This window comes from Triplophysa dalaica, chromosome 13 (genome assembly GCF_015846415.1).
Source record: "Triplophysa dalaica isolate WHDGS20190420 chromosome 13, ASM1584641v1, whole genome shotgun sequence".
In the NCBI taxonomy this organism is placed as follows: domain Eukaryota; kingdom Metazoa; phylum Chordata; class Actinopteri; order Cypriniformes; family Nemacheilidae; genus Triplophysa; species Triplophysa dalaica.
Genome location: NC_079554.1, coordinates 17,276,409 through 17,292,066, shown reverse-complemented (window position 1 = coordinate 17,292,066; position 15,658 = coordinate 17,276,409). Strand labels below are relative to the sequence as shown.

Genomic DNA, 15,658 nt, shown 5'->3' with positions numbered 1-15,658 from the left:
AGCTCTACCGGAAAGTTCAGTGCCATAGATTCATCCTGTTCATTGTGCCCCTCGGCGCAGACCTCACGTCTTTTTTGGAAGAATTTTGATAATGTGTAGCAATCAAGAATTTAATGCATTTAATCATAGTGGATTACCACTGATTTAAACTTTTTAAAGGGATAGTTTACCCAAAAATCTGCCACTGATTATGCAACCTAATATCATCCCGGGCTGACAGAGTGATGAATGACTTGTTTTGGACACATGAAACATTTTAACAGAAGCACAGTGGCTAAGCTGTTGTACTTTTTTTTTGTACAAAAAAGTGTATTCACTTTCATCGTATGGAAAAAAAGCAGTTTGGATTGTTTTGATGGTCCTTTTTTTTGTTCAATGTAAAAAAGTCATATTGCTTTAAAATGACATAATGGTGATTGAATTAGTCTTTTTGTGTTATATAAAAGTTTCATGCTTCTTAAGTCATCACACAACTTTACCACACTCATTTATTTTTGCAACTCAGTCATATTTAATGTAAGGTCGCAGTAATGGCACAATAACAGGCCAGAATAAACAGATGATTGATGATAATTTCTTCCAAACCTATAGTGTCTCATAATGCTGCTTAGGTAGACATCAGGGATAGTTAATGCCTCATGCTTTTAGTTAGCAGTCACCTTGAAATTTAAATTGCTCTCAGGGTGCGCAGCAAATGAGGCTGTGAGGTACATCATCATAGATTGTTGGACAGAAATTGCTCTTGCTTTGAGCCAGACAGATGAGCATTGGATTAGGTGTTGTTAAAGTCATTGTACAGCTTGACTGGCGTTTGACAAGAGTATTGATCTCACCTAACTTCTAAGTAGTTTCTGACTCCGCAAGGAAAAAGTTTGTTCGGTACAGAATCCCTTGTCTCAGATTCTTTCACTTTTGGTGTCAATTTCTTTTTTCTGTGGATGATCACACACATGCCATTGTGTCTTTGCTGCAGTGGGAAGTTTAGAAAGAAAAGATGCAGACTGATTTCTCCTCTCGGATGCTTTATGGGCACTTTAAGACCAATATAGCTTAAAACAGAGTGTTTAAAATAAGCTTGGCATGAGCAGAATAGGTTTGATAGTATCTTAGAAACTAAACTTGATCTGTTGCTGCCTACATTTTCAAGGCTAATTCCCTGTTGTTTATGCTTTTTGCTGACTTTGCACCATGTGGGTTTTTAAAGTGTTGAGAGGTGGCAAAAACTATCTATCTGCCATATGGTTACATGGTTTTGTTTACTTCTTGTTTACTTACACTGGTTCTATAGCCTTTATGTTTTCATTACTCATGATGCAATTGTCACGGTGGGCACATGTTAGTCGTCAATGTAAGCAATTTTTTATGTTGTTGTATTAAGTCCATCGTTTTTGTCATTCTATGCTATTTATATCCCGCACTTTGAATGTGAAATTTGAATGAATGTCATCAAATGATATGGAAACGGTTGAATTGAAATAAAGGTATCATGAGACCAGTTGGGAAGGGAGAGGTCTTATGCTAGTTTTGTCATACTTGTGTGTTTGAATATGGTATTACTTGATGTTTGCCATGTCAAGTCTGCTAGATCGATTAACAGGAAAATTGTAGGAACGAGGCGTAAATCGTGAGTATGGTTGGCCGTATGTGGTCTTGCTTAGAAACATAATGCAATATGCATGGACGCCTAAGGGCTCACACGCACTTCCAAGAGCTACTCAATGAATAGAACAATACCGCAATTTTCCATCATGCATTAAGTCGTGTGGGTTAAATTGCAACCAATCACCAGGCATTATTAAACAGATCAGGCTGGAAAAATGATGTAGGGCACGTTGAGCTTTTGACTTCAGGCAATGAGACGATGTGTAACAATTGACCTATCCAACACTTAATCATTCATTCGAAAAAGTTCTCGGCTTTAAACAACGGTAGCCTAGAACATAATAGACTCTAGAGGTAAAGGAAATTTGCATTCAATAGAGGCCCTTAGAGAACCATCCATTCATTTTTCGACGTCTCCTTATATTGATCTGATTGTTTCTTTCTGCATCCCTATCTACAACCTCGAAAGGTGTTCTGCACCCGAGATGAATCTGCCTCTGAGCTTAAATTGTTCTTCAGATGAACATTTGTTCTCCTCTGAGTTCGACCAACCAGCGTGATTCCTTAATATTTGCATTCCCGTTCAGAAGTCGCAGTTTTCCGTCGGGCCTGTGCTCAGGCTGTTTTGCTTTGAACGGATACGCATCTGAATTAAAGATGAGATGTTTCGTGTCTGTGGGTGCGTTCGGTTCAGAATTCTGGCCAGCATCCCTCATCCCATTTTCAAAATGGCAGAACAACAGCAAGCAAGATGATTCGTTTTTTTGTCGTCCTGCAGCATCATATCCACCATGCCGGTGTATTTCTAAAGCAGACCCCTTATAGCTGAAACTATAGTTTGACAGGCGATGTCTCTTTAGACTGCTGTCAGTACAAACAAATCCTTTCTGAGGTGAAGTTTGGGTTTGGAAGAAGCTTAAGGGGCAGTGCGTGACGCTTCAGTGTTGCGAGGAGGAGGACACGGATAATTACTGTAATGTGTGGCGTGTTGAAACAGCTGTGAGTGTTGTCACAACACAGAATTCTGATGAGTTGGCACAGTTGTACAACTATGCCAAAGAGAACGGTAATATGTTAATCGTTTTTATTAGCTTGTGAAGTCCTTGAAAAGGCAAAGAGCAAACCCCTTAACCATGAAACAAAAAATAAGTATCACCATCCACAACTTCCTAGTGATGTACTGTCAAGTTTCTTCCTTAAAAATGAAATGTTAATGCATATTGTACTTCAATAGTTGTTGTGGTGGCTATTGAGGTTTGATATATTCATGCTAATTTACTACTATGAGCATTTATCCCACATTGGATAAACGCACAAAAAGTTGAGTGGCCGTCATTCTGCATTCCCTGCGGACGAGCCCCCATTGGCCTACATTTTGTAGTGTCCTGCCATTGTGATTGAAACATCTCCCTTTTGTGTGTGCAACAATGGAGCTAGACCCTGAAACCGAATTGTTAGACACTAGCTGCAAAGCCTTCTCTTGCTTTTGCGGGCGCTTAACAAAACATGTTCCCCAGTTTACTCAGACTGAACTTCTGGATTCTCCGTTTTTTTAAATAAAAAAAGTAAAAACTGGTTAAGCTCGGATCAAATTAGTGTGGTGGGGGGGTTTAAAGTTATGGTGTAAGCGAGTATGATGATATCCCCTTCTGGCATTTTATAAAAAGAAAATATGGATTCAGTTGAATTTCTCTCTAGATGGCTGCTATAGTTTCTTTTAAATCCATGCATAGACTTAGTTTTTTATATATTGTATTTGATTGTTTCATAAATGTGAGCTTGTTCCAGAAATACGGGATATTTTGAGTTTTTCCCTCTTTGTCCTTTTATCAATATCAGATTGAACGTAAAGACATATTATTGTTCCTCATATGCCACGGCAAAAAAGCTTCCCATAATCCTTCGGTCGGCGTTTGCTGTGTGGCATCTCCGTGTTGTCTTGCTGTAAAAGAACTGTGAGCAGAGCCCTAATCCAGCTGCACGATTGAACCCAGCAGCCGCCTGCCTTCTGCCCACCTCAAGCTGTGTCATTGACATCAGACTAACCAAGAGAACATCTCTAATACAGAAGCACCACAACGTCCTAATCAGACTTATGTGTTCTTCGCGTCGCTTGGAACTGGTAGATCATCTGCTTGTTGATTCGGATCATGTGCAGGGTCACAGCTATGACCAAGAGTTGTTTATTTAAACCGTAAAGATGAACATATGCGGTTACTGCTAGGTTTCTTAAACTTGATCGAAAATGCATTTCAAGTGCAACTCTTTGTCATTTTAGTTAAATTGTGCCACTGGATTTATGAGCTGTTTTGTTGTAGGGAGCAACCTTGGTTAGACTTACAGGAATGTTTAAATCCTGCATCTTACTTCTACCGTTGTTTAGTAGCAGTTTTTTGTAAAAGTTAAATGGTTTCATGTGGATTTAAATGTAGCAGAAGTAACTGTGTTGACTTGGTTGCATTAAATTATATAATATGACTTTGTTACTTGGTTGGATTGTTTTGGATTTTGCCATTGTCAGTTAAAGGGTTAGCTAAAGCTTTGACCTCTCCCTGATTTTTCTTTTTCTGTGATATCTTTCTTAAAGGGACAGCTCATTTAACAATTTAAATTCTTCATTTACTCACCCTCATGTCATTCCAACACCTTAAATAACACTTGTAACCAAACAACATTGGTGCCTATTGACTTCACAAAACCACTGACACATTTTTCAAAATATAGGTATAATTTGTGTTGCACAGAAGAGTGAGCAAAAGGTACTTTTGTTGCCGTATAGCCTGTACTGTAATTCGAGATCTGTCTATTTCAGCACATTTTTCTATTTTATGCAGCTGAGCTTGTGAGTTGATAACATTTTACATTTTAGCTGATGTAAGGAAGTGGGAGTGTGTGTTTGTAAGAAATGTTTGTCCCAGTGAAGCTGTCGTCTGATTCTGTCTGATGTCCTTTGACCTCGGCCCTGACCTCCCATCAACTGTGTTTTGCTCTGGCTTCTCTTATGTGATATCTGGAAAAGGCAATGTTTTATTCTCTATATTTATACATTTCATTTTCTATATATCTATTTTATACATTTTTAGATGTTAAAAGGGGTTTGATTGGATATTTTCCCCCTATTTAAATATACATTTGCCCATTTCGAGTTGTAATTTGTGATTTCAGTGCGGTGTATGTTCAGAACAGGTGGTCTCTGTGTTGACCCATCTGTCTGAGAGAGAGAGCAGCTGCCCTATAGCAAGCATGTTTTTTTCTTCTTCTGTTTTGCTTGTAGTCAGTGGGTTATGTTACCTTACTGCTGGCACTAGGATTTCTGACCTCTTTCCTCTTTATTATTTCAGGGTGTGTGCTGGGGTTAGTGGGACATATTCTGCAGTCTGCACCTGCCTTATCTGCTAACAGAGAGGCCTTTTTTCTGTAAGCTCCGCCCCTTCAAGATGCAGTTTTTGTGTAGCTCTGTATGCAAAGATTTTTTGCATTGTGCTTTTTTTGTTAAGAATAACGTCCCCTCAATTTTATCACTGTTATGCGACATATATTTTTATTGTAAATTAAAATAGAGGGATAATTTGTTTATCTTTTATTTTTTGCTGAATTAAGGTTTTTGCGTTGACTTGCATTTTGTCAGCATTGAAGGTTGTGAAACAGCTGATAAGGCTTCAGCTGTCTGTTTTCTGTCTGTCTTTGTGTCAATCCCAAACACACTTGTGCCAGTGGGTGTAACAGGTGAGAGTCCGTCAACAGCAAACAACAAACTTCCCTTTCATGAGACTGTTAATATCACAATGTTCTTCACAATCATATATTTTTGTCTATTTAATTCGTAGTGACTGATCCAATGCAGCATTTGGCGGGATCTCACGGTATCTGAGAATAACCCTACATGCCTATAGTACCTTTGGGAAGAGCTGGCGAAAGCATGAGATGAAATTTCATAAATATCTTAATAAATGCATTTCTAGAAAGCCTCTGGTCTAATCAGCTCTCAATAATGCAAGTGTAGGATTCTATTAACACTCTCTGAAAATTTAGTCGAAACCGAAATGGTCGTTTTGTTGCATTACAATTACTTCAGTTTTTAGAGAAGTTTAATACCCGCACTGTGAATAAAAGTATTGATTTCTTTCAAAAACAACTTAGTTGCTTAGTAAGTGTTTCCAAACTTTACAGTAGTGCATTTGTCTGTGTTGCGGGTCCTCAGGGAACTGCCTAGAGGACAATGCAGTACCTCTTGGCAGCACATTAAACATTCTGCAAAGTTTCATTGAAGCATCCAGCCTGACAGCGATTCTGTCAGAATATTAACCAGCCCTCCCTCTTCTTTCAGAAGTCCCCTTCTAGTCTCTCCCCCACCAGCCACGTGTTAAAAGGGTCTCCAGAGTGTTTCCGTGGCATGCGGCCAGAGTCGGAGTGAATTTGTGAAGAATTTCTTCCTCTCTCTTTTTTTCCTCATTTGATCAATGTTCTCCTCTCGTCCGCGAGGGATGGTTGTGCTTGACGCGAAGCAGCGGAAGAGTAGCTCTGAATTAACAGAAAGAAAAATCATGACTTAGATGAATAATAAGAGGATGTTCTCAGATGATTTTTCAATGAAAAAGAAATGCTTAGTATGCCTGTGTTTGTAAATTGATCTGGCTACGTACATGACGTCAATGTTAAGGGAAAAACAATAACTCAGAGTTGTGCCTTTCAAATGATCTCTCTTTCAAAATTCAGTCATGATTCCACTTCTATTAAGTGGTAATTGCGCTAGTTTATTAAACTGATTATTTACCTGTATTTAATGTCCAGTGTGTCATTTTATTTTTTTGGAGGATCTATTGACAGAAATGAAATATAATATACATAATCTTTTCATAAGTGTATAAAGACCTTACCAGGCCTGTACAGTGCAACTTATATGTAAATTAAATAGCGTAGCATGCATGCGACACAATTTGGCAGGTGCCAAATCTGTGGGTTTGTGTAATATGCGTTTGGCCTGGTGCTTGTTCGTGTGTGAGGTTAACTAATGGCGTACCACTATTTATTTCCGATTTTATTTATTTTTTGCGATTAAAACTTGTTTTCCTGCTGCATCGAGTCCATTGATCTAAAGCCCTATGATGTGTGCAATTTGGGAAAAAACATGTGTGCAAAACATGGAAGCATGACACTCATGGATTTGCCTGTATCTTACTATACGAGGACATGAACACATGAACATCCACTACTAGAGTAGTTCTAAATTTATTTTATGAACATTTCACTTTTTAATTGAAGCTACAAAACAGACTGAAACTTAAGCGTCTTCGCGGCGACCCTTACATGGAATTTGCAATGTTGTTTCTACAGTAGCCCTAAACGGACAAAGTGCTCTATAGCGCATGTTTCGTAAATACGTTATCTCTTTTCGGCAAAGAAGCGTAAACGTGACGACATCTTAGCCATGTGTCGGCCACCGTAGTGATTCGAAAGGGAGCGGTGGAGTGAGCCGTTGGTTGCAATTTGCAACCTCACAGCTAGATGCCGCTAAATTGAAAACTGAATTTTGCTGCTGTACAATAAATTAATGTTCATTTTGACTTCATATCTCATGTAGTGGATCAGTACATTTGTTATTTGGTCTGGAAAAAGTTGTGCACTAGCATTAAGGAAGTTAAGAAGTACATTAAATTAAGATGAGTGAGATCAGATTTCCATTTCCAGTAACATGTAGAAGATTAAAACTCTTTAAGAAGCATGTGATGATCCAGATGTATACATTTATTTCAACATCAGTTACAAACTTCAGCGAACAAATAGCGAATGTGCACGTGCTTGTTTGTTCCACTAAGGATTTTCCTATTGGAAGGCTTGAAAATGCTCAAGCTGTAGTCCTGCTGAATATCCACCTCCCAAAGCTGACTCTTTGGCAGGCCTGACTTCAAGAGCAGTGCCATGCACAGCATGATTAACTACAGCTTGCCCCTTACAGCTTCAGTATTGTTGAAAGGTTGATGCAGTACTAGACTCCTCTGCAATCCAAGGTGTAATCGCTATAATAGCCCAACCATGATGGTGAAGTACATTTCATCGTAGTGTTTTTTGTTTTGATCAAATTCCTACATGTGGCTGAACATTCATTAGATGAGTCAATAGATTGCAGCATTAACGGCCTGCTTTTTAAGCAGCTTCAGATCTGTAAGTATTTACAAAAGTCATTAGTTGTGATTCATGGCTTAGAACAATATATTACAAACTAAAATAATTGGGTGTAAGACTGTGTGCTTTGTTCACTTATTTATATCTTTGTCATTATTCACTCGCCCTTTGTTGTTTTAAACCTCTATGACATCCTTTTCTACTTTATAACACAAAAGATCACTTAATGAATATCCCGATTCTGTGCAATGGTTGTATTACTCACTTTAACAACCAACGGTGTCAGCAAGAAATTATATAGGCTACAGCTTGCTGATTTATGTACCTTAAACCGGTACAGCTTTCCTGTAGCTCAGTGGTTAAAACATGGGGCTAACAACGCCAAGGTCATGGATTCATTCCCAGGAGATTGCACAACTCAGGAACAATGTATAGCAAATACAATGCAAGTCACTTTGGATAAAAGCGTCTATCAAATGCGTAAATGGAAACAGGTTTAGGTGGAAAATACAAAATAATATTTAAACATGTTATCCAGTCTCTCTCTCTACTATCTATATCTAAATTACAACAAATTACTCACGTTGAAGTTAAAATAGAAATGTGTAGATTTTAGCGTCATCCAGTGGTTAGGTTGCGAATTGCAAACAATGGTTTACTTCGCCCCTCCCTTGCTCTGTTAGGATGCTCTGTAGAGCAGTTTGTCCGTTTAGTGCTACTGTACCAGGGAGCTTAGGGCACAGTTTTCAACACTTACAGTATCATTAATCTATTTAATGTTTTTTTAACCAAAAAAATTAGTTTGAGTTCACACTAATTTTATGCCAACGTCTGTCACGATTATGAAATTTGGCTGACGATTAATTGTCTAATAAGTCATTGCGATTATGACGATTAATTGTTTGTTTAGGGATATTACATTTAATTCTCGTATTTTTTTTTTATTCAGCTTTGAAACGACCATATTGTTCTGAATATAAGACATAAAAAAATCGGTTCATCATAAATTTAACGTTTAACGTCTTTTACCTAATACAACCGCCAAATACTTGTAAATTGATCAGGAGTGAGTTGAAGCCTCCATCTGTTTTTTTTTTCTCACTTGCAAGACTACAATAAAGTTTTACTTATATGTTAATGAAACTTTGGTAGACTGGTTTTTACACTGAGATTATCTTAAAATAATATTAAATTGTACTGCAGGTTATTTTTATGGTTTATGCTTTGGTTCTTTTTAAAGTGATTGTGTTGTGGTGGTAAATTATACAAGTATTACCATGCTTTAGTTACAATATATACTCTAAAATATATTGCAATATTCAGACACTGCATCTCCCCCAGTGTCTTATATAGAGGTGTTCAATAATAATAATAATGATAAAATAATGATCTGAAACCACATGATGATACGATGATGCGATTATTTGATAATCGGGACAGCCCTACCAACTGCTTTAATGTGAATCGAGTTATTTTGAGTTGACACCAAGTTGTTAACAACAGAGATGCTGATTTATGCACAGGTAGGCTGAGGCTATAATGCAGTTTGCATGTATCCTTTGGGACTCCTTCACCGCTCACTCCAGCCCTTCCGTCCGAAACACTACGACGGATGTCAGAACAAGGTGAATTATATGCAAGAGGATTCGCGTTGTATGTAGAAAAATAGCTCATTCTTACATAATAAAAACAAAATGCTTCATCGTGTAAGCTTTCTATTAATCTCTGAAGACATAATTATGTATATTATATTGCATTTTTGTCAATAAATCCTTCAAATTACACACTGGACCTTTAAATCACTAAGGAGAAATCGCTGGTATAACCATATTACTCGAAACCCGAACAACTTTATCTTTCATGTCCTTGAGTTTGTTCTGAAACCTTAAAGGGTTTGTAAAGAGTTGCTTCATTGTTTTCCGCATAGTTGTAGCGTGTCGCTCTGTGCTGCGTGTGTGCCGAGCATCAGACCTTGGGCCCCATGACTGATAGTCTGAGGAGATGGAAAGTATGCATTGTTGTGTTTTTTTTCTTAGGAGACATTTCAGCTCGTACTGATGTGCTCCACAAGTCCAGCTGTAAGTGGAACGTCAGATCACAGTCTCCGGAGTTATTTGTTATGAGTGAAAAATAGAGAGCAGGGGGTTAAAGCAGCTTAAAGGAGGGCATGACTCATCACATACTGATTGCCATGTTTGGTGCAGGAGAGGCTTTCACTCACCTCCATGTGGACTTCATTACCTCAGAAAGAGAGAGAACTGAGGAGAAAAACTCACTGGATTAAGAAGGGTAATATTGAGAGCATAATTTTAGTTTGCCCAAGCGATTCTTTTTTAGGAGATGTATTTTTGTTCCAGTTGTAACTTCCACATATTACTGGTTTATAATTTTATTGCTAGTTTTAATGTTCACCATTGCCATGCGGTTTATGCAACAGTAAAGCTAAAGTGCTCTGGTGCGTCCCCCATCCAATCAGATTTGAGGACTGGGACCCACTGTCGTACAAAGTATTTTTAATTCTCTGGATTTAGTAAATTGTGATCTGAATCTTTTGGACCATGATGCCATCCGAGCTTAGGTGGTCTAACTGCTCACTTAATTTGATGCAATCTCAAACATCAGCTGCTTTTTCAGACAATTTGTCTATTTAATAGATTCCATGTTTTCACCTAAACACCATTAATCTTTTTACAAAGATTTACAAAGAGCAAAGATATACACTGTTTTGTTAAATATAACAACGTTACATTAACATTATGCGTTTGACAGATGCTTTTATCAATAGTTATTTACAGTATACTTTTTTCAGGGTTTTCTTGGGATTTGAACCACCAACCTTTGCTCTGGTATAAGAACTCTAAAAAATAATGGGCTTATTTCAACCCACCATTAGGTCAACATGGGACAAACCCCAGCCTTTGGGTTTAATTAACACAGGAAATGTTTGTTTGACCCAACAATAAATTAAAACCCAGCAATTTGGGCTGAAACTATACCTTATAATATATTTCTGTGCCCTGCGCATATTCATTTTGTTGTATAAACATACACATTCATGCATATATTGAATACAAATATAAATATACAAAATATAATTTCATTTTGGTAAATATAAATAAATACATTAAAATATCATGTATGTGTGTGTATATATATATATATATGTATGTATGTGTGTGTGTGTGTATATATATATATATATATATATATATATATAATGTATATGTATGTATATATATATTTGTGTATGTGTATATATATTTGTGTATGTGTATGTTTTTGTGTTTATAAATACATCTTTGTCATTAAATTGTATAATAATGAGTACACTGACATATATAATGCAAACATAATTAATTATCTAATAATGAAATGATAATATAAACATAATTATAATCGCAATTAATTGTTTCACAACTTGTTTGGGTTCGTCCCTTTTTGACTCGATGCTGTGTTGAAAATAACTTCCAATTGGTTTGCATGAACAATAACAAAATATCAACATTGATGGCTCTACGTATTTAATCTGTGCTCTTCAATTGTGTGGAAAATGTAGAATAATTGCTTATATATGAACAGTAAACAGATGATATCAATGTACAATCCTATACACCTTCTTTCCTATTGGGAAACGTACGTAATCCTGCAGATGCTTTTATGTACAATGTTAAGGAATTGACTAACCTCATTGAGATGTATCAGTTGTGTGGTCAAGAACAATCAATGTGCTCATGTGTACTGAATCGATCGATATTGCAGCCCGAGTTAATTGGATGAGTAGCTCCTATAAGGTCAATCTAATATGCAGATGCCATTATGACTTAAAATGCCTCTTCATGGTCCTTTTCAAGGGTCTTGGGGTATTTATAAGACACCATCAGTTTGTTTAGTAACATAAGGGAGAGCATTGGTTTTTCAAAATCCCATTTGGCCATAAAATTCATGTTGCTTATTTTTGAAACTGATGTTTCAATTAAAAATCATACAAGGTGGATAGATGCATTCAAATCCAAGAACAATTTTGACTGCAATGATGGATGCATAGTGGTACTGTGAAAAAAAATACATAGATTTTTAGATGTTATTACTCGGCACTCTACAAGCCATCTGTCCTTGCCGATTATTAGTTTGTTGTGATCAGATTTCGGTTTTCCAATAATGATTGCCTCATCCTCCCCGTTTCCATGACTAACTCGTCCCTCCATCCTTTCTGTTAGACCTCATCCTTGTTTCATGACTTTTGTCCGAACATTTTCTACATGATATTAAAAGATTTAGGGATTATGGTCTCAGAGTCACTGAAGCGGTAGATCCAGCTTTTGCCTGTTGAAATCTGCTGCTAAGCTGAGTGGCAGCGCAGAGGCCGGCATTTTTTTTGACCGGGTCAGCAGGAGAAACTATACAACATTTGAGAAACGAGGAGTGTTTATTCCCTTCTCCATCAATAAGGTGCCTGTCCCTGAAGTTTCCAAATGTGTGGTAAAGATGTTTTCAAAACCACTGCGTGAATTCAGTTTTTTATTTGAAGTATATTCACCTGATACGCTTTACTAACTAACTGGATGACTGGAAGGCAAAAGTGCATATTAAAGTATTGACTACTTGGCTTTTACAGAGATCAGAATGCTGATGGCCGGAGAACTTGGTCGTATATCCTGAGAAGCTGGGCATGTTTCGCACTAGTCAGCATTTTGTCAACAACTAGACAGAAATTTGGCAGCGAGAGCGCTGAAGCTTGCTGTGTATTTTTTCTCGGGACATCAGAATTACCTTCTATTTGTTTTCTGTCAGGGACTGAATGGTTCATGTACAGAAACTGTGCTCTGATAGATTTTTTTTGCTTGAAACAATGGCAGTAAATGTCACCTGCGGTTGGTTGATTGTCACATTCAGAGCGTTGGTTGAGACTTGTTTGGCAACATTTACAAGCACAAAGAAGAAAACTGCATTTCATTGCATGATGTACCTTCACGTTGTTGTGGCAACACCCCGTTGCTAGCAAAACACTTTGCGTTCCCGCCGCAGAATTTTCATTTTGAGAATCCACACTGAACTGGGCCAGATTTACGATCGCTTTGATTTATTGTATTGCCTCTAAGTTCTTCAGTAACAACACAGACTTTCTGTTTTCCAGTGTTTGGTGGCTACCGTGGGATTTCACCCAAGCTTCACTTACTTCACAAAAACCCACCAGTGTTCCAGACCAGAATTGGAGAAACTGGTTTGGCTGTTGTTTAAAATATTTTCACCAAAGCCCAGATAGTGTGGGAACATTAACTTTTTGTTTTCTAATCTCCCAAATCCAACGGCCCAATCTCTTCAGGGGGACATACGGGGCCAAGTCACCATAGAGACCAGTTCAACAAACGTCCAGGATGAAAGGTTAGCTGGAGAGGGATGCTGGATTGTCTGTATTTTAAGGGATCTTGTTAATAGCGGCCCTCTATTTGCATCTCGCCTCACAGTTTGGTTTCGGTGGCCTGTTCCTTCTCTTTCAAGGATAAGATTTCACCGCAGCGCCTCTCTCCATGGTAACTTTAGAAAAGCCTCCACCGAGCAAAGGACTACTTGTCTGCCAGTTACATTACTGCAACTTGTATTGAAGTTGCTAACCAGAGTGGAAATAGACTTTAGAGGTGGAGGTCAAAGTCTTTAACCTCTTGTTTATCTCCAATTGGAACATTTGGGAGCAGAGGCGACTGTAAGGTTGTTTCAGAGGTGAATACGGAACTCGGAAGGTCTAAACTTGACCTTTAGAAGGATCTATTATTGATGATGGAAAAAATGAGTCACTGGTTTAAATGTGAATAGTAATTTGCGTCTCCAAACTGTCGGCTAATTTTTACCCTCATGTCATTTTAATTTATTGTTTTTCCCAAGGAAACGCATATTCATAAGACAGAGAATCACAGAGATCCCTTTAATATCTCAATCAAGCCTCTTACTGTAAACGTTAATGAGATTAAATGGAAAAGGAAACGTTTATTTAAGTCTCGTGTGTCTCAGATATTTTTACTGACAAAAAAGATCCACAAATCTCACAAATGTCTGCATTAGAGTTTAGAATTACCGAGTTTCTGATCATAAGTCATTGTTATTGAATATTTCAAAATAACCTCACAGTTACCCAAATTCATAATATCGTTCATGTGTCTACAATAAATTTAAATTAAATCCAAGGAAATTTTGGAGTCTAAACTGATACTTGGAGCAATGTGGAGATTTTGGTGGCATCTAGTTGTGAGGTTGTGAATTGCAACCAATGGATCACTCCACCGCCCTTTCGAAGCACTAGTATTACAGGACAAATATGTCGCATTTTCACTTCTTTGCTGAAACAGATGTTCTTTGCAGAACATTTTTTTTACGAAACGCGTTCTGAAGAGCAGTTTTCCGTTTAGGGTTACTGTTGAAACAACGTGGCGAATTCTAGGTATAGGGACCCGCGGAGTATGTAGATAGAAATTGCTCCTTCTAAGGTAATAAAAACATAGCGCTTCAATATGAAAGATCTTTATAAACCTCTGAAGACATACATATGTATATTAAAATGCATTTCTGTCAATAGATCCTCCAAAAAAGAACACACTTGATCTTTAAATAAAACACAATGGAGCTCCATCAAATCTGTTGAGCTATGAAAGGGCAACCTCTGAGCAATAAAAACTGCTCTCTGAAGCTATATATACAGGATAGTATTATTTATTTTGGAGCTTAATATTTACTTTTGAAGATCACGAACTGTCATTGTGTGAGAGAATGTGAATAAATGACATGATGGGGAATTGTTTTTATTAGCTTTTTCTGAACCGTATTCCTTTTATAGCTTTCCTATGAAAACTGGCTCCCATGTTGTACAGTATGTCAAAGCATTCTGTTAGCATCATTGCATTCCGCTATTATAAAGCTTTCCCTTCAAATCCTTTGAATCGTACCCTAATGTGCCGTTCATAACACATCTTTAAGCCTTTTGTGCTTAGTAGATCATCTATATGACTTGGATTGAACAGAATATAAATGAACTGTCACTGCTCCACTGCCCCAGTTGGGAAAGGAAGGAAAGATGTAAGACCAGAAGAAGAAAATTTGAAGAGAGCTGATGTCATGACGCCTTTCAGTCAGCAGGTTTATTTCGGGGCGAGGGGACATTCTTTAGGGGGCTGCCCAGCTGGCCTGAATTAGCTTTGAGGGAGGGATCCTAGCAGACGAAACTCATCTCTCGGCCTCATCTCTGGGTCTGGCTTACAAGACACTTTAGACTCCGAGGAGAGTCAGAAGAAGAACAGTACACGGGGTCCTCACAGGCGGAGAATTACAACAAGCAGTGATGACACATGACGTGTGAGTATGAGGCGAGAAAGTGGCCGGTGCGCCCCGAGAGTGCTAGATGACTTATAGAGGAATTATTGTAAATAAATGCTAGATATTTCTGTTTCACGAGCAGACGGAAGAGTAATTGAACCCAATGCCTTTCTTGATGGCTAATATTGGTGTTCCCTGAAGTCGGGGTAAAAATAGTAAACGGTTAACCGTATCCTATGGCTTCCGTTGCATGAGGTTATAAACTTCAAAGGAGCATGGGGTAGTCAATATTCAAATGTTACTTGAACCACCTTGTGATAAAATTAGTTTAAAGTAGAAGCCTTAAATAGGGGTTATTTATCACAGGGTGTCAAAGTTACAGTAGACCGTACAGAATAGACAGTTTTGTGTTGTACAGGTCGTATAAAGTGAGCTTAACTTGACCCACAATAGTTTCTCATCACGTATCATGAGTAGCATTTTTTTCTCGCAGACAGTTCCGTTCATTTCAGATCAGTGGATAGTTTTTGTACTTTTTCCCACAACGCCTGGGTTTGATGTTTTTGCTGAATAACCATGTGGTTGTATTTCTTACAGATGTGGTGTGATGTGGCTTTTTTCGTTATAGATT

The 15,658-nt window shown here is 37.8% G+C and overlaps 1 protein-coding gene across 2 annotated transcripts in view; it reads left to right on the top strand.

Moving 5' to 3' along the window:
- The window catches only part of enah (ENAH actin regulator), an 81,987-nt gene that overhangs the window by 3,143 nt on the left and 63,186 nt on the right, over positions 1 to 15,658 (top strand). The window contains exon 1 of one of the 2 annotated variants that reach the window (XM_056764303.1): positions 14,912 to 15,066. The exons of the other annotated variant lie outside the window; for it this stretch is intronic. Within the exon in view, the coding sequence (XP_056620281.1) occupies positions 15,053 to 15,066 (14 nt within the window). The 5' untranslated portion in view covers positions 14,912 to 15,052. Of the gene's footprint in view, positions 1 to 14,911; positions 15,067 to 15,658 lie in introns of those variants that run through there. 2 annotated transcript variants of the gene reach the window in all.